We start from the raw sequence: 18,674 nt of genomic DNA, 5'->3' as shown, positions 1-18,674 counted from the left end.
ATTTTGTAGAGTTTTAAATAATTTCATGTCTAGCGTTCTTCTGCATCACAACTACACAATGTACTCCATGTCTGCTAGCCCTGTTCACTTTGAAGTATAACTCTTGTATAATTATATGTAATTTGAGCTAATGGATAAAACTTTGGGACCACAAATGTCAAGAATCACGGTCTATATTCCACTTTTATAACCTTTCTCTTGCAATCAGATACACTCTCTACATGCCTATTACCTAGAACAAGTTCAATAACCCAACAAAATGATTTCCTTTCATTAGTTCAACTTACATCCCTTCCCTTTCAAGAAGTAACAAATTTTGGGAAAATCCTAGGAATGATGAAACTCACAAGCTTCTTCATCTTGTTTAGAACTTTTATATAACTACATGATTTTTCTGTCTAGAACTTACAAAAATGACACCCACCAAGAATTGAAAATTGTAATACACACAATTTATGTGATTCGACACTTCTTAGGTTTTGGAGTGCATCAACTCTTTACAAGATTGTCTTGCTCATTATTATTGTATTGCTTAGTTGTGTTTCGGCCTCATTGTTTTTACTCCCTATAATTGTTACTCACTATAATTACGTTGCTCAAACATTAGCTCAAGAATTTGTTAGTTGATAAGATGATATTTTTATTTTTTACTAAATTATTAGTTCTTTGTTTTGTGTGTTGTAAAATGAAACTAGTGGGCCGTTCTCTGTTTGGTGGATTAAGCAACAGTTCCCCTGGTCTATTTACCAAGTCCCATGAGATGACATGCGGCAATTATTTTTCTCAGGTAAAAGTATGAATCAGTTGCACAATCATGTTTCGATTATTATAATAAATTCATTCTTCCACACACTGCTATGATTCTATCCTGAAGAAAAAAAACCTTTGTCTTTTTGCAGCAGCAACGAACCTTCATACAGATGAGGACTGTTCTCAAGGTTGTTGACAATTCTGGCGCCAAACAGGTGATGTGCATACAAGCCTTGAAAGGGAAGAAAGGGGCAAGATTAGGTGATACGATAGTAGCATCGGTGAAGGAAGCACATCCTAATGGAAAAGTGAAGAAGGGAAAGGTTGTATACGCTGTAGTTGTTCGCGCAGCAATGCAAAAGGGGAGATGTGACGGCAGCCAGGTCAGGTTTGATGACAATGCTGTCGTGCTTGTTGACAAGCAAGGCCAACCTATAGGGACTCGAGTTTTTGGATCAGTTCCTCATGAGTTGAGGAAGAAGAAGCATGTCAAGATCCTTACTTTAGCAGGGCATATTGCATAAATGGAAAAAAAAGCCATCCTCAAATTTTATTTTGGGAGTTAATTTCTTGCTTATCTTATTATTTATTTCATTCTTTTTTATTACCACCTTTTTTTATCATTTTTTTAGCAATACTGATATTTGGACACAATTTTTACATTGTATACTCTTAAACTATATAAAATTGGAAACTACGGTGTCGAATGTCAACTTGTATTTAAAAAAGATTTATGTTTTTTAGTTCTATTTTATCACTCTTGTTACTTTCTCGTCCTGGACTTGTAGGTACTGTGTTTTTAATATTATTTTATTACAAGTGAAATTGATGATTTTTTTGTATATTATTATTTGTTTATTTGAGTTAATTTATTATTATAAGCCAATGTAATTTGTGTCTTTTAAAACTTTTATTGTGATTTTGTAATTTAAATTCAACAATTTAACCATCGTAGTTAAATTATATAAAAAAAATCATGTTTTTTTATTGACAAACATGTACCTTGATTTTTTATAAAATGTGGTATATTATACTAATATCTCATACTAATATCCAATATCATTACCGAACTCGAAACTTGCATCATAGCCCTCATACTAAATGAGTTTTTATTTTGCTTTTTGTCTCTTTACATGGCAGTCATCCATTGGATGATGATGTGTCATATATATCACTGTCATGTGTCACTATTGATGTATTTTCATTATTCAATGTAGTACTGATACATGACACATATCCTACATAGAAATGATGACATGTATTTTTGTCTGTATTACATCAGTCAATGTTTTCCTACAAGGAGCTACATCTCCCCTTATCCTCTGATGCAATTTTGCTTTCGTAACCTTCCCACAAAAATCACAAGTAACTACCTTCTTGTCATTAATATCCATCAAAGAATTCCACTCTCAAGCAATGTCAAGGTTTTCACCAATAGGTTTAAATAAGTCTTTGCTGTTGGTTGTTGGTGTTTCAGATGAAGGTGCCATTCTTAATAACAAAACAGATGAGGGGAAAACAAATCACATAAACAACATGAACAGTGGCAGAACAGTGGAAAACAAAGCTCTGCCACTGCATATACGAATGCCATATCAATTAGACTTATCTCGCAAAAGTAATTAGACTTCCACGACACAGTGAATTTAGATATGTGAAAAAAATTTATAAGAAAAAATAAAATAAAGTGATAAAGAAAGTTCATGAACTGCATAATATTCATTTAATTCATATATACAATAAATGTATATAAATAATTTGTACATATTAAATCAATCGTCATATCAACTAAAATTAAATATTTTTTATATAAATATTTCTAAAGTCGGTAACACACGAAATAAATCTCGAATTTGTGTGCAATGAGAAATAAATTAGAAGTATGAATAAATAAAAAGTACCTTCAGAAACACAATATGTAGGATTGAGCATGAGCATACATTACAAATGGAGCCTTTTTTTTTGGACTCAAAGTTACAAATTGAAGGAGATTTAGATTGTATAAATCACTCGAGACAAGAGGAAAAAGGAGTAGAAATAGGTATAGTTTGAGTGTTTGAGAGAGATTATTATTATTTGATGAGGAGAAGAAGATTGAGTCAAGAGAGTTTCTGTATCACACGTTTTTCTTTTCTTTTAATTTTACTTTTACAATACGTTTTTGTGTGTGGTTTATTTTTTAATTTTTTTTATTTTTTATTTTTTTACCAATAGTGTAGGTGTATGTTCTTTTTTAAGGGTTAAATATGTTTTTTTTAGTTTTATAAAATTTTAATTTTAATTTTAATTTATGTAAAATAAAAATGTAACTTTTAATCTATATAAAATTATTCATTAAACAATTTTAGTTTTTATTGAAATAAAATATGTTTAATTGTTTTTCAATTGTAAATTTATTGAATAATATTTTGTAAGCATATATGTTTATAATATTACAAAAAAATCTTTCACAAAAATTTAAATTTTTTTTAGTTTTGATGAATTAAATATAAAAAATCCAAGATAAAAGTGACGAAAATATAGACTTAGAAATAAAATTTTTAGTTCATTTTTTGTAGAGAAACTTTTTATAGCGACGGATCCAAAAAATTCCTTTTGTAGGGGAAACAAAGTAGTATATATCTGTTGACCAACAGAAAATATTACTAACTCTTACAAAAATACAAAACTATAATGCTTAAATAAATTTAAAATACATAAAATTCTCTACAAGATTTCATATTAGGAAAATGTTCAATAATTTTTTCATTGTTAACACCATTAAATATATCGTTCTTTATATATGTTATTAATAAATCATCCAATCACTTATCTTATTGGACTTAAAATAAAATAATACCATTATCAAAAGAGTTTTTTGTTGTTTTATGGGAGCAAGAGCCCCCGTTGCTACTTTCACTCAAATTCTTCTTTCACATTCTTAAAAAGAACACAAACAATAATCTAAATTAAAAAATCCAAATACAATGTAACAAGTCCACAAAAGCTATCAACAGAATAGTTTTAAGAAGAAAAACTCTAAGACATAAATAAGATAATTTAAAATGATAAAGAAGAAAATATAAGTAAATGAAGACACACTCGAGTAGATTATCAAATAAATAATAAATATTAGAACTAAATGACTAAGTGATCCAAATATGTGGAAGGTAAGGTACTAAAATCAAACTTAATATGCCTAAAAGAGGTAACAAAAATGCAAAAATGTTTGATGTTTCAATGTGAGCAATTTCAGAATTTTTGTTTGTTGCAAAATGTCTTTTTTTCAAAAGGGCTTTTGTGTAGAATCACTTTTTCACAGTACTTGTATTTTCATATTTTCTTTGTATATTTGAATTCTTCTCATTTTTCTAATTAATTTAGACTTTTGAACTTTCAGAATCAAACACGTATAGAAGAAATAACATCAAAAACACGTTTACAAGTTAAATGGTGGATCCAACAACTGCAAGTGAAGAATCAAACCCGTATTTTTTTTCTTCTAGATTTCAAAAACAACAACCTAGATTTCAAAATGTACATAAATAACAACAATTAGTCGCCCAAATAAATCTTCTCACGCATATTATAACACTTATAAACAACAACAAAACTCAAGATTGAACAAGATTTGAAACAAAATGAAATTAATAACAAAAATAGAAATTAGTAACAAAAATTATCACTTGGTGACAAACTCCAAATACTAAATGATGTGGATTTGAGTTGACTCACAAGAGATGAAGGATCTACTAAGTGATTTCTTGAAACAAAGTGCTAAAATAACAAGGAAAATAAATAAACAAACATGAGTTAAATGAACAAGATGGAAAAGACGCCACAATCAATGATGATTGAGAAGTCAATAAGGAATCGCTACAATGGTAAGACAGTCATTGATAAGATTTAAACAAGTTCTAATCAAAGAACTTAAAAGAGGAGATACATCTCAATCAATATTCTCATTAAGAGAAAACTCTAATTCATTTTAAAACTTATAAAAAATGAGACTCTTACAAGATATTAAAGAAGGAATTATCATATTCCTAAAATGTATAAAAAGTCAATTCTCTAGATCATATTGGACTTACACCAATTAACTAATATAATTACAATTCAAATTAAATACAAATAAAACTAAAAATTATTATAAATGCGTGACTTCAAATATTATATGTTTTTTCTCTTAATTAGCTAATTTCATATCATCATTAGAAATAGTATACATTATATTATACTTGAGGTATTATACTATACTTGAGGTGATAGCTTAAAGCTAAGAGTTAGTCTTGTTATGAAGGAACCGAATTTATATTCTCAGTAAAATTGGTCAATAGTGTTACTTTGATTAATAAAACAAATTTTTTTTCAATTTTTTTATAAAAATAATTTAATTTAAAAGGTGCAATTGGAAAGAAAAAAAAAAAACAATTAATGTTGCATTGGAAAATCGAAGATAACAATCATTTAAAATAATTTTTTTTGTTAAAATGATATTCATTATAAGACGGAGAAAATATGTATCTTTTGATGATTAATCTAAGTAGGAGAATTAACTAGTTATCTTCAGCAGCTCTTAAAAAAATAAAAAAAAATAAAATGGATCACACAAAAAACCAAATTATGATGAATAGTAGTTCTGTATCAATTCAATTTAATTCAATTTAACTCAATTTGTAAACTATCTATTACAATTCAGTTGTGTCCTTGTGTTTCAAAATTTGCACATCTGTTCTTATTAGTCTTAAAAAAATTGCAAATTGTTCCACAAAGAATTTTAAATTTTACAAATAGATCCCTATAAATTTTCAATTTTTTCAAAATGCTCCATCAACTTTTTCAAAATTTCAGTTTCGTCCAATTTTTTTTATTATACTCCAAAACTTATAAAAATAACCAACTTTAAATAAACAACTGCTCTATTCAAAAAATAGAATTTATAAATAAAGGAAATGCAATTAAAACACTTAAATTGCTTAAAATTTTAAATTCTCTATAATTTTTAATTTATTCAAGGAATTTTTTTTTAACTCTTTTTTATTTTTATTACAACTAGCACAATATCCAGGCATTCGCACGGTGTGTGTCAATTGAAAAGACTAATTTTATACAAATAAATTTTAATTAAATATAAAAATTTCTCACACTTTTATGTATTAGATATTCAAAAGACAAATTAATAGTCAGATATAAATTTATATTTGTTAATAGACAAATTGACCCGTAATAACCGTCTATAACTATGAATTTATCTATAACTAATTGACTCATGAAGAGTCGTCTATTGACTAATTGATCCGCGATATAACTAATTGACTCATGAAGAGTCGTCTATTGACTAATTGATCCGCGAATGATAATTATCAATATTCTTTATACAAATTAATAATCATTATTTTCTTCACTTAAATTTAATTATTTTGTGGAGAAAGATACAAATAAATGAAATGATAATAATGGTCTATACGTTTTCACTGCAAGTAAATATTTAGTAGCAACTTCTATGCCTATCATTTATGTATTAAGTGGTAAATTAAAAAGAAACACAATGTTAAAATAGTTTTTACTTTAAGCTTTACTATACAAAAGAAATACAAAGATAAATAATAAAATATGAAAAAAATATTAGAGATGAGAGAGATGGAAATAATAATAATAATAATAATAATAATAATAATAATAATAATAATAGTAATAATAATAATAATAATAATAATAATAATAATAATAATAATATGAAAATGTAAGAGAGAGATGAGAATAGAAAGTGAAAAGTTTTTTTTTTTTTTTGTGGTAAAAATACATTTTTAACCATTGAAAAACTTATTTATAAAATTAGACTAAGGAAAAAAGTTATTTGTGTTAGATGAAAGTGAACAAATAATAATAATAATAATAATAATAATAATAATAGTAATAATAATAATAATAATAATAATAATAATAATAATAATAATATGAAAATGTAAGAGAGAGATGAGAATAGAAAGTGAAAAGTTTTTTTTTTTTTTTGTGGTAAAAATACATTTTTAACCATTGAAAAACTTATTTATAAAATTAGACTAAGGAAAAAAATTATTTGTGTTAAATTAAAGTGAACAATTCACTTTTGAGAATAAAATAAGTAATATCAACTAATGATAAATAAATTAAATATTGATATTATATACGCATGCAGGACCAATTATGAGTAATTATAATATTAATAATTGATTTACTCACTTTTCATTTTGGATGAGCTAAATTTATATATATATATATAGCACAAATATCCACTCTCTTAGCTAATTGATTAGTGACATATCATAATATTTATAAAGGACTTGAGTAGTTAATATAATAAATATCTTTGTTCTTTTGAAGAAAATATCATAATAAAATACACATTCGTTTTTTTTACTAAGTGGTTAATACTTTAAAGTAAATATACATTCGTTTCTTTACTAAGTGATTAATATTTTAAAGTGCACATTAATATTATTGGTTAGTGTAAAAATATAAATTTAAAATACTTGAAGTGTTAACTGAATGGTAAAAGTTAGTCTCGTAATTTCAATATACTGATTTTAAATTTTTTTAATGACATTTGTAAAATGATTATTAATGTTAATTTGATTACTACAAAGTTTCTCTTCTACATTTTTTCTAAAAAAAGAATATAAATTTAAAAAGTTGTTTAGAGGATATGAGTAAAGAGATTTAAAAAAACAAAGAAAAAGTGGAGATTTTTAAAAAATGAAAGAAAAAGTTGAAAAGTAAGCTATATAAAGTGTTTGAGAAATGTAAAAGTGAAAAATAAGAGAGTGCAAGTGAAAGTTATTTGAAATTTAAATTTCAAATTTAAAAGATAGAATAAAATAGAGAGAATATAAAATTAAAATGACTAATTTATCCTTAATATTAGTGATGTGCTAAAGTTATAAATATGAATATTTTGGATTTTTTGCTGAGACACTTATTATTATAGATATATAATATACAATAGATAGGAAAAGAAGGAAACACAAAGAGCAAAAGTTAGCTCCAAACAAAAACCACTCCTGAGACATTAACCAAAAAGGCAATGAAGATAATATTTAAATATGAGTGTGAACACAACAAATTATGGGTTTATACAAGGATGATAAAAAGTAAAGTTTGATTTGTTATGTTGTTTTGACCTTGCATATTTAAAGAGATCCAGTAAACATTTTTAAGGTGGAAGGAGATTTTCAAATACAAGAAGGCCAATGAGTAGGAGAATGATGAGGATGATCAAGAATCATAGGAGTTGTTAGAGAGTAGTGGAGATAGACGTGACATCTATGTCTAGAGTAACATGAACATGAACTATGTAATTCTTAAAATTAGAATTATCGACAATATCACTATGAAAGTCAAAATGATCAAAATTTGATAGCTCATATTCGACATAAATGTGAAAATCAAAAGATATAAAGTCAAAAGACACGAACTCAAAAAATACAATAAAAGAGAAACATGATTTTTTTTTTTTTTTACTTAAGGATTGTAACAAAGATTACTCTGTTGATCATCTTCCTAATCATGAAAAGCACATATAAATGTTAGAGATTGTGAGATTTTGTAAAACAAAAGAAGCCAAAGTTTAAATAGTAAATGTGATTGTGGATAGCAATGCCCAAAATATATTCCAATAAACAAAAGTAATTCTTTAGGGTCTAAATTGGGTTTATAAGCCCAAGAAACAAATAATCCAATAGATTTTGAAAATTTTACTTTTTTTGATGGATTGAAAATTTTACTTTTATTTTAATTAAAATCCCATTTTATCTTAAAAATAAAAAAATAAAACAGAAAATGGTTGAAGTAGATTTTTAGAAAATTATTGACAAACTTAATTTTAAGTTTTCTTAAACAAATTAATGTTTCAAATTAATTTTTAGATCTTGTAAAAAAAAAGTAGTTGAATGTGGGGTAAGAGTGCAATTATTGGGGGTATGTAATAAAATTTTCACAGATCTATTGAGCCAGTCCACTACCTAGGCCCATTTTAAAACCCTAAGAGCCAATAAATCACTTGCTCACTCGCTATATAAACCCTAATTTCTCTATCATCACTCTTTCACATTGCCTTCGTTTTTTTATTCCGTTGCGTAGATCCACCATTGGTAAGATTTCTATGATTCTACGATTTTCGTTTTTACTGTTTCTCGTCATCTAATAATTTTCCATCTATTCCATCCGATTTTTTTATGATACACATCTAAATTATAATTTAGTCTAAAAAAAAACTTAGCCTTATTCTAATCTTAAAAATTGAGCCTCACAAAAAAAGTGCAATTTTAATAATTAAAAAATTAATAAAATAAATTTTAGTCCATATACAGATCAATCAAACGAGGATGTACACATATCAATCTTCATGACATTTGGTTAGATTAATTCATGTAACAAGAAAAATGTACATACTATCTTATCTTCCCATAAGAATAATTTATAGTATTTTTAATAATTTATAATTTTTTAGTAGACTAAAATTTGATTTAGTTTCTCTCTCCAATATATTTTTGTAAATTTATAATTTAAATTTTTTATATACAATACAATATTATACTTTTTATTTATCCATTTAAGTTTTCAATATTTGGCCACCCTAATATATATTTAAATAATAAATATAGATATATCTATTTTGGATTTTCTGAAAATCTAAATGGTAAAATTATCTCATGATTGATTATCTAATTGTTCAACATCGGAAAAAAGGTTGAAATATTTTTTATTTCAAAAAAATAATTTATTTTTTTTAAATGGGCCTAGGGGCCATTTAATTCCATGAAATTTTGTGGGCTTTTTTACATTGGTGCTTTCTTTTAATGAGCCTTTTGTTTATAAGATTTTTTTTTTGCTCCCTCCAACATGTGAGCTGGAGCCAATATATAGGGCTTGAGGACACTAACACACTCATTGTTTGAGTTTTGTACCGTGCACCCCCCACCTTTTCCTCCCACCCCTCCATTTCAATGGAAAAGACTATATTACCCTTTTTTACAATTGGATAAAACAATATAATAAAAATTTACCACTCCATTCCACACACCCCCCTTCGAAAGTTACGAAGTATACCATATAAATCGACAATTTTAAACATTCGAAATATTAAAAAGTAAGATTTATTGACATTTTCGAAACTTTGGTTAAACATGAAAGTTTCGACACTTTAATTTTCAGAGGATTTCGAAAATTTGGATAAATTTGAAATATTCGAAACACAATTTTCCAGAATTCATACAAAATTTCGAGAGTTTGGATGAATTCTAAATCTTCGAAACAGGTTTTTTTCCAGAATTCATAAAAACCTTCGAAACTTTTGTTGAATTTGAAATATTCGAAACACAATATTCGAACATTTGCAAATATTCGAAATGCAACAATTTCGAAAGTTTTGATTGATGGGAAAGGTTCGAAATATAAATTTTTTTATTAGTAATAAATTAATAGTTTTAAATAATAATAAATTTATAATAATAAATTTATAGTAATAAATTAATAGTAACAAATAATAATTCATTTATAGTAATACATTTATAGTAATACATTTATAGTAATACATTTATAGTAATAAATTAATGGTAATAAATTTGATATCTAATTTTGGAAGTTAAGTAATTTAAAAAAAAAAATTAAAAGTTTCGAAAGTTTCGAAAACTTCTGAATTTTTCGGAAAGGAATTACTTCAAATGTTTGAAATTTTCGAAGTATATGTGCTTCGGAAGTTTCAAATTCATCCAAACTTTCTGGAAAAATACACTTCGAAAATTTCATATTCATCCAAAATTTCGAATATTTCATTTCGAAAGTTTGGTATTTTTTTAAAGTTTCGAAATTAGTAATTTTTTCTGCATAATTACATTTCGAAAGTTTCCAATTTCACAAAATTTTCGAATAAATCAAAATATTTATTTGGTATTATTTCGAAAGTTTGACATTTTCGAAAGTTAAGAAATTTTTTATAATTTTCGAAAGTGGGGGTGGGAAACTGGAATGGTAAATTTTTCCATAATTTTTATATAAATTAAACAAAAGCAAAATTGTCTTTAAAAAAATTTGAGGGGGTGGGAGGTAAAATGGTGGGGGTGCACGGTACAAAACCCTCATTGTTTTTATAGTTAGGTACTTGATTGATTGGTTAAATTTTAAATACTTTTTATAAATAGAGACATTATAATTTGACTATCTTTTATTAAAATGAAATCTAAAGAATTTTATTTCTTTAAACTATCCAGACTACTTTTCTTATGAAATTAAACTTAAACTCTAATCTTGTGTTTTCTAACAATCATAATCTCACAATGATCACAACTTATCGTATATTATCATATAGCACACAATAAGTATGGGGCAACACTAGTGATAACAAATATACAAGCCACTTAAATTAAAAATGCCTCATATTTTAATATCTTCAAAAATAAAATAATAAATTTTAGCTAAAATTATTATTATTTCAAAAAATGTTAAATTAATCGATTTTATTATTAATTGAAAGATATATTACACAAAATCGATTATATTAATTTAATAAATAATTTTTTTATTACAAAGTATCTAACAAATAGTTTTTAATTAATTTTTTCTTAGTTTTATAAAAATATTATTATAAACTCTAAAAAAATCTCATATCTGAATATTTCTTATATTTCATTATGTCTTGAGAAAACCTACAAATATATACATTGTGGTTTTAAGCTTAAACTACACAAACCATCCTCATATTACTAACTTAAGTATTATAGTGCTTTTGAATATACTCATCCCACACAACAGTGTGGGTAAATCAATGGAGATTTGATCACTATTGTATTGAAACATGCATGGTCGTGTTTGGAAATAATAAAAGTGCATTCACAAAGAGTTGTCCACAAAGCAATCCATCTTAGACTTCAAATTTTTTTAAGCCTCAAACAATATTAATTTTTTTTTATTCAACAGTACTGATTTCATTAACTACTTTATTATTAATTAATAGTATTTAAAATTATTCAAAGTCTGTTTGTTATAGATTATAAAAATTAATTTTAGTATTCAATAATTTAGATATTATTTTTTAAAATTTTAAAGAAGAACAGAAGTTGGTTTATGTTTACCTAATGTAATGAAAATCATTTTTTTTAAATCAATTAAGAAAACAATTTTTTTATAAACTACTAAAAACAGTTTTTCATTCGAAGCAGTTTTGAGATTTATTTCTAGATTATAATTTTTTCAAAAAGTTCTAACAAACATATGAAAACTTTCAAAAGTGATTATTTTTAAATAAAATGTGTTTTTTTTAACAAAATAAGTTGTAACAAATTGACTGTCAATTGTATTAATGCATTTAGTATTTAAATTGTATATATTTTTAATATTATAAAAATTAATTACTTAAAAAGTATAATTTTAGGATTGTTAATTTTTAAAATATCTCAATTTGAATTTCACTTTAGGTCTTTACTTTGATTGAGTCGGCCCCACGCAAAGAGTCTAAACACTCAGTTGAGAAGTTGTTACCATTGTAAAGGTGCGTTCATTTTCATACTCTAATAATACACAATTCTGTATATGCACGTGCACAATGATTATGTCTAATAGTGTAAAATCGTCTAACACGAATCAATCCTACCATATAGGTATATATTGTAACCGTTTTTAAAAAAACTACTACATACTCTATTTTTATTAAATATCAATGTAAAACTAATTTAATAAGTGTCTCTGCATATCATTTTTCTCAAATCATATAGAAGTCAATTGATATGACAAAAGTTTATGCATTTATCTACTTTTCAAAATGAAAATTATTAAACCTTGCTACCCTCCAACTTAACAAGGCTATAAAATTGAATCCAACATTTATTCAAATGCACCAGCTGCAACAAACTTGTTCAGCTGGCAAATGGACTTTCTTTCTATAAACTCACTATTTTTTGTTACTTGTCTTCTACCAAACCATTTGCAACCAATTCTTCCAACCCTTTCTTAAGCCTTTCTGCTGCTGCTCTACAATCATTTTCCGTCAAGCCGCCGAACGAAATTCTAAGATTTCCTGAAGCTCCGCATGCGCTTCCGGGGATAACAGCAATTCCGTGCCTATTAGCTAGCCAGCGAACGACATCAAAATCATTGTAACCGTGCCCGGTTGGGATCTTCACCCAAAGGTATATAGCTCCTTCTCCTCCTTTAATAGAACCTTCTCCGAGAGTGGATAAGGCTTCTAAGACGATTTGTCGATTTTTGGCGAGAGTTTTTACGCGTTCTGTAACAAACTCGGGTCCCATTTCGAGGGAGTAGAGTGCAAGGTATTGTGAAATTATTGAAGCACAAATGGGAATGTTGTCTTGGACTTTAAGAAGTTGGGTTGCAAGTCCTTCTACTTCAGAGGGGTATGCTATCTGCAATAATCAAATACTTAGTTCACACTAACAGTGCTGATTTGAATATTAATTGGATGCAAATAATTTTTTGTTTCAATGCGTCTATTTTCGTGTTAAATTACTGTTTCATGTTTATAAATGTTTATACCGTTAGACCAACCATTACTTCTATTAAAGATTTGTGTACATGACCATTAATGATCTACTACAAAGAAAGAAAAAGATAAAGGACTACATTGATACAAGAAATTAACTCGAGTGCAATTTTTCCTATCAATAATATGACATAAATTAACGGGACATCAAGCGTTGCAGATCAGAATAGTTGTATAGCATGGTTGACAAATTCAATGTTTCATATAAATTTGTGAGTTGGACGTATAAAGTTTAGTGCTTTTATCTTGTGCTGATGAAAATAAAGACATAATAAGCATTTACTTACGTATCCAACCCGCCATCCCATCATTCCGTATGCTTTCGAGAAAGAGAAAATATTGACAATGTGATTGCCTTCCACACAAGAGTGTTTCAGATCATCGTACATAAAGTACCTGCACGCATTCATGTACGACAACGAGGGATAAACCAAAAATGAGTCCAAAATGAAACAATTCCAAGTCAAGTGTGAAGGAATTTCCATTAGGATGGTAAGGACTTACTCATATGTATTGTCCACAACAAGCCAAGATCCAGCTTTCTCGCAGAGATTCGCAATCCTCTGTCATATTAAGAGAAATCACTTGCTTAGAAATTTCAAAAAAGATTCTCTAAACAAAAGTCATTTTGTTTAGATCAATCAAACATATTCATTGGGAATATTATCTTGTCGAATATAGACATATTTTACTGCATAAGACAATTCAAAAGAAACCATAGAAAGAAAACTCAAAAGGAAAATTCTTAGTATTTCAGCAACAACTAAAAGTGTATCCAGACGCACATATTATAGACACGCCGAGAGAATGTGAGAAAAACCTTTAGAAGAGACTCAGGAATGTAGGTTCCAGTTGGGTTGCCAGGATTTACAACAGTAACTAGCTTCGGAACAGGTTTACTTTCTGATAACACTTTTTCCAACCAGTCTGAAAATCAAGAAAATTCAGATATATATATATCCAAACAATGAAATTGAACACGCCTTAAGAAATTCTACTGCACACTTGAATCACTATTGTCGTCTATCAGATACCAAATAGTCTTCTAATTCTACAATTCTTGATGTATCATGAGAGACGCATGTAAAAATCTATTCATCAGAATACATGAACTAAGATGTTGATTTTAGCAATATAAAGTACGATGGATTTGAAATCCTAGCAATGATAGATTTGTGCTCTTACCTGCATCTGGATAAAGTGTTTCCGGGTTACCAGGACCGACTAGTATATTGGTAATGCCAGTCATCTGGAATGACATGTATGCATTGAAGTAGTACGGAGCAAACATAACCACAGAATCCCCCGCATCACACAGAGTAAGAACTAGATTCACGAATGCCTGCACTGCAGATGCTTAGAAATGAGTACCATAATTCTGTCGAAAGATCAGATTATAAGGATTAGGAAACAAAATGAGTCTTATAAAGTGTAAAGGATTGATCACCTGATTGGCACCTGCTGTAACCATTACTGAGGATTTGTGCAAATTGTTTTCAACGCGCAACTGCAAGACAAAAGCAAATGATCATTTACCTTTTTCACTAATGCTTGTGTAAGTAAAAGTTGTAAGACTAACAAGAAATGATCACTTACCTTTTTCACTAATGCTGCTCTGAGTTCAGGAATACCTTCATCGTTACCATAACGACTAATAGAAGGCTCGAACACGAGTTCTTTCACCTTATCCAAGGCTTGCTTTGGAGGTTGCCAATAAACCACCCCCTAAAGCGGAAAATTTTCAATAAATCAATTAAAATTGCATTTCATATGAAACTAAGAAGGAAATAATGCCTTTTCAATTTTGAGATATTTGATGGCAAACATTACATGTAAATGTTGAAGGGAAGTGTAGAAAACAACTTTGGAAGTTTCCCAAATTTTCAAGTTTTTTTCCAACACATTTCAAGTTTTACAAGCCCTTCAATAGTAAAAAATTCATAAACTCAATTTTGAATCAGATTTACAAAGTCGGAATGTTAATTGTTTGGTCTTGATTTAATGGTCCAGATTGTGTGACTGCGAGATCCCCTGAGTATAGGGGATCCATGACTTAATTCAAAAAGAGAAAACAAACATCTTCTCATCAAATTTCATTTCTAGATATATCATATATCTCCATCCTCGACGCCAACTTGCACATATTGCAGCCATAAAATGGGATCCAAACGCATCCCATCTTCTCTCAAAATACTTAATAACACACACAAAAACAAACAAACAACAACACTAACCAAGCTAAGACTAATTTATAATTCAAACATTGGAAACCAGAAAACACACACAGATCCGGATCCAAGTTCCTTGTGGTCACTCACTAACAGCACTCATTCAGACGCAGTCAATGACTGCGTGACCATCCGATCAAGATTGGCCGGTCCAGATCTCACGTCCAGAAAATTTTGTTTTTATAAAAAAAAATCAAAATCAACTTGAAATTTAGACCATCCAATTCAATGGAAGGGTCACGTATACACTGACAGTGTGAATGTGTGCAGTCAACGACCGCAGCAAATCCAAAATCACAACTAAGCTAGACTAGTTTATTCTAATTCCAAAATTGGAATCACACATACACACAAATTCATAGTATATAAACAAAACAAACCTGAGCCAAAGACACAGCATTCTTAGCTCCTCGAAGCAATTCCTGCATCTGTAAACACACAAAAAAAACCTCATCATCAATCCAATTACTCATTGAAAATCGTTCAACCCACATATCAAATCCCAATGAGATAAACAAAATAAAAAAATAAACAAAAAAACTTCCTTGATTACCTGAACCATAATCGGCATATCAGTTTCCACAGCCCTCCTAGCCAGATTTGCGTACGAACCCATCTCTCTTTTTCAGCTCAAAACACAAAACCAAAGAGAAAAAAAAAAAGCTCCAATTTTTGGATTTGAAGAAGGTAAAAAAAAAAAAAAAAAACCAACTAAGTCTTGTCCAAGAAGAAAAAGAATTCAACTTTGAAACGTCACTCTTCACCAACCCATTAACTTTAACGCAATCCAATCCAAAAGAGTAAAAGGCAAAACCCTTTTTTTTAATTTATTATTAATTTAATCACACAAAAAATAACTGAAAACTTCACCCAAAAAAACTGAAACTTTTCCTTTTTTTCTCTTTTACTCTTTCTTCTGTGCGTTTCTTTAACGCCAAATAAATTTAATTCCCTTGATTCAAAGGAGTAAATTTTCAATCTTTACAAGGTGTTGAAAAATGGGTATTAACTATTTTTCTTCTTTGAAATGTGAATTAGTAGAATATTCCTATTCATTGGAATGAACAAAATCTATGTTGTTTTGTGAAGAAAAAGAAGAAGGGTGATTGGGTGATAATTTTTTTCACTGAAATTTGGGGTTCCTAAGAAAATGGGTTTTGTTGAAATTGTTGTCTTTGTCTCTGTCTATGTATCGGTTTCAGTGTGTGTCTGATGAGTCATGAAATGAAGACAAAAACGGCAGAGGACCACCTCAAAACGATTTCACTTTGGTTGTGTGTGTCATATCTTTTGAGTTTCATATCTAATTTCTGGGACAGACTGGCTTAGTACACATTTCTTGACTTTAATTTTGATGCATGTGTAAAATATTTTACAAATATTAGGATTAATCCTGTATATAATTTTAATAGTAATTATTGTTAAAATCAATTATTATTAATAATCTAACAGTTATGATTGATTGATAATGTAATTTATTTTATGTTTATCTAAATTAATTTTTTTTATTTTTAGGTATGTGATCTTGATTAAATTAAATAAATGAATTGATCGCCACAGTGTCATATATTTATAGTTGTTTAATTAAATTTAGAGAATCTAAATTTAAATTTTGTATTGTTTGAATTATACAATACAATAAATACGAAATTTACATTTTATTGAACTATTATATTAGTTAGAACACTAACACACACTCAGTTATATTGATTAGAGAATTGAATATGTGATTGAAGAAAGAAGAAAAATTGAATTGACATTGCAGTACACTTTATTATTGAATGAATATTTATACACTTTTTACATCTTTATTGGCTAGGATAACAAACTTAGTAACTAGTTGATTCAATTAACTAACAAACTCAATTCCAAACGAATCAACAAACTCACTTAACACACCATTCTTAATTTGAATAAATTTTTGGTTGATTTGATGTCAACTTTCAATATCACCTTGTCCTCTCTTATGATCTTCAATTGTTGCAGTAATGCTCCAATCCTTGTTTGAGAAACTTTTGAACACCCCATAAACTTGATGATTAGTCAAACACAAAATGCAAATCAAGTCTTGTGCTACATAGATACTTCAATGAGTCCTCAATCCTTCTGAAATAAGTGGCATTCACTAGCTCACCATTTCCTTCTTTTGCAAGTTTTAGACATGTTTCTACAGGGGTAGCTGCATAGTTTCAGTTTGACATATTAAACCTCAAAAGTAGATCACTTGCATACTTAGTTTGATGCATTATAATGTCATGTGTGGTCCTTTGAAACTCAATACACAAGAAATTGGATAAGAGTCCCAAATCAATCATCTCAAATTGTTGCATCATCTTACTTTTAAAATATTCTATATCATTTTCATTATTCCTAGTCACCAGCAAATTATCCATATAGAGGCATACTATTAAGCAATTTGATTCAACACCATTCTTAATGTAGACTCGATGCTCATAAGTACACTTTAGAAGTCCAATTTCAACAAGAAAGACATCTATTTTTTTTTTCCAAACTATTGGGGTTTGTTTCAAGCCATAGAGAGCCTTCTTCAATCTAAACAGTTTCATCTCCTGACCTTGTCTTGCAAAACTAGGGGGATGCTCAACATACACTTCCTCATCAAGGGGACTAGTTAAAAAGGCAGACTAGACATACATATGATGCATGCTCCAATTTTTCTAAGCAATGGTACCATCAATCTAATAGTTTCCATCCTAGACATAGGGGTAAATACTTCGTCAAAATCAATTTAATCTTCTGCAAGAACCCTCTAGCAACCAACCTAGCTTTGTGTTTGATCACCTCTCAAGTTTGACTTATTTTTGCTTTGTACATGATAACTCTTAGAAATAAGAGTTATCTACAAAATTTGAATGCTAATTTGTTTACCATTTGAGTAAAAGTTATAAGAATTTTAGCTTTAAATTTAGGATTTATGTCTTTTAATTTTTATGTCATTTATTTTGTCTTTTAGAAAAGTTCATGTTTAGTGTGTGATTTTGTAGGTAAAAGAGTTGAAGAAGATTCTCATAATTAAAATGCTACAAAAAATTGCTACAGCAAGATTAGCAAAGTAGACAGATTGTTTGGGTCCCATATGCATTCAATATTCATTCAAAGGTTTTGGGATATCTTCAGCATTATGAGATGCTAAAAGGAAGGGAAATTCAACCACTTTTGCTTTA

The 18,674-nt window shown here is 28.0% G+C and overlaps 3 protein-coding genes across 8 annotated transcripts in view; 1 reads left to right on the top strand and 2 right to left on the bottom strand.

Moving 5' to 3' along the window:
- LOC101495811 (large ribosomal subunit protein uL14mz) overlaps window positions 1–1,499 on the top strand; it is a 7,803-nt gene extending 6,304 nt beyond the window's left edge. For 3 of the 6 annotated variants that reach the window (XM_073369816.1, XM_073369817.1, XM_073369818.1), the window contains 2 exons: window positions 696–793; window positions 900–1,499. In XM_073369816.1, the coding sequence (XP_073225917.1) occupies window positions 696–793; window positions 900–1,274 (473 nt within the window). In that variant the 3' untranslated portion in view covers window positions 1,275–1,499. The remainder of the gene's footprint in view (window positions 1–695; window positions 794–899) is intronic. The other 3 variants (XM_012717586.3, XM_012717588.3, XM_027335543.2) reach the window with 2 other exon arrangements.
- Window positions 1–2,856, bottom strand: part of LOC101495483 (uncharacterized) — a 6,197-nt gene extending 3,341 nt beyond the window's left edge. Inside the window, exon 1 of the mRNA XM_004506813.4 lies at window positions 2,652–2,856. Within this exon, the coding sequence (XP_004506870.2) occupies window positions 2,652–2,688 (37 nt within the window). The 5' untranslated portion in view covers window positions 2,689–2,856. The remainder of the gene's footprint in view (window positions 1–2,651) is intronic.
- A 9,522-nt stretch (window positions 2,857–12,378) lies between these two features.
- LOC101496134 (aromatic aminotransferase ISS1) lies at window positions 12,379–16,551 on the bottom strand. The gene is made up of 9 exons (XM_004506816.4): window positions 16,043–16,551; window positions 15,870–15,917; window positions 14,858–14,986; window positions 14,709–14,768; window positions 14,447–14,603; window positions 14,082–14,188; window positions 13,766–13,824; window positions 13,549–13,657; window positions 12,379–13,124 (listed from the first exon to the last, which is right to left on the bottom strand). Exons 1-9 carry the CDS (start codon window positions 16,103–16,105, stop codon window positions 12,663–12,665), a joined length of 1,194 nt encoding a protein of 397 aa, XP_004506873.1. The 5' UTR covers window positions 16,106–16,551; the 3' UTR covers window positions 12,379–12,662.
- Window positions 16,552–18,674: the final 2,123 nt, after the last annotated feature.

The sequence above is a fragment of the Cicer arietinum genome, chromosome 6, assembly GCF_000331145.2.
Source record: "Cicer arietinum cultivar CDC Frontier isolate Library 1 chromosome 6, Cicar.CDCFrontier_v2.0, whole genome shotgun sequence".
NCBI classification, from domain to species: Eukaryota; Viridiplantae; Streptophyta; class Magnoliopsida; order Fabales; family Fabaceae; genus Cicer; species Cicer arietinum.
The sequence above is the reverse complement of the archived record's forward strand: the minus strand, read 5'-3'. Positions and strand labels throughout refer to the sequence as shown.

Bases quoted from the DNA above. Each gene is read 5' to 3' on its own strand.
- LOC101496134 (XM_004506816.4), bottom strand. From the start codon at position 16,105: ATGGGTTCGTACGCAAATCTGGCTAGGAGGGCTGTGGAAACTGATATG. The intron at 15,918-16,042 runs GTAATCAAGGAA...GTGTGTTTACAG, and splicing joins ATATGCCGATTATGGTTCAG to ATGCAGGAATTGCTTCGAGG. The intron at 14,189-14,446 runs GTAAGAGCACAA...CTTGATTTTCAG, and splicing joins AACACTTTATCCAGATGCAG to ACTGGTTGGAAAAAGTGTTA.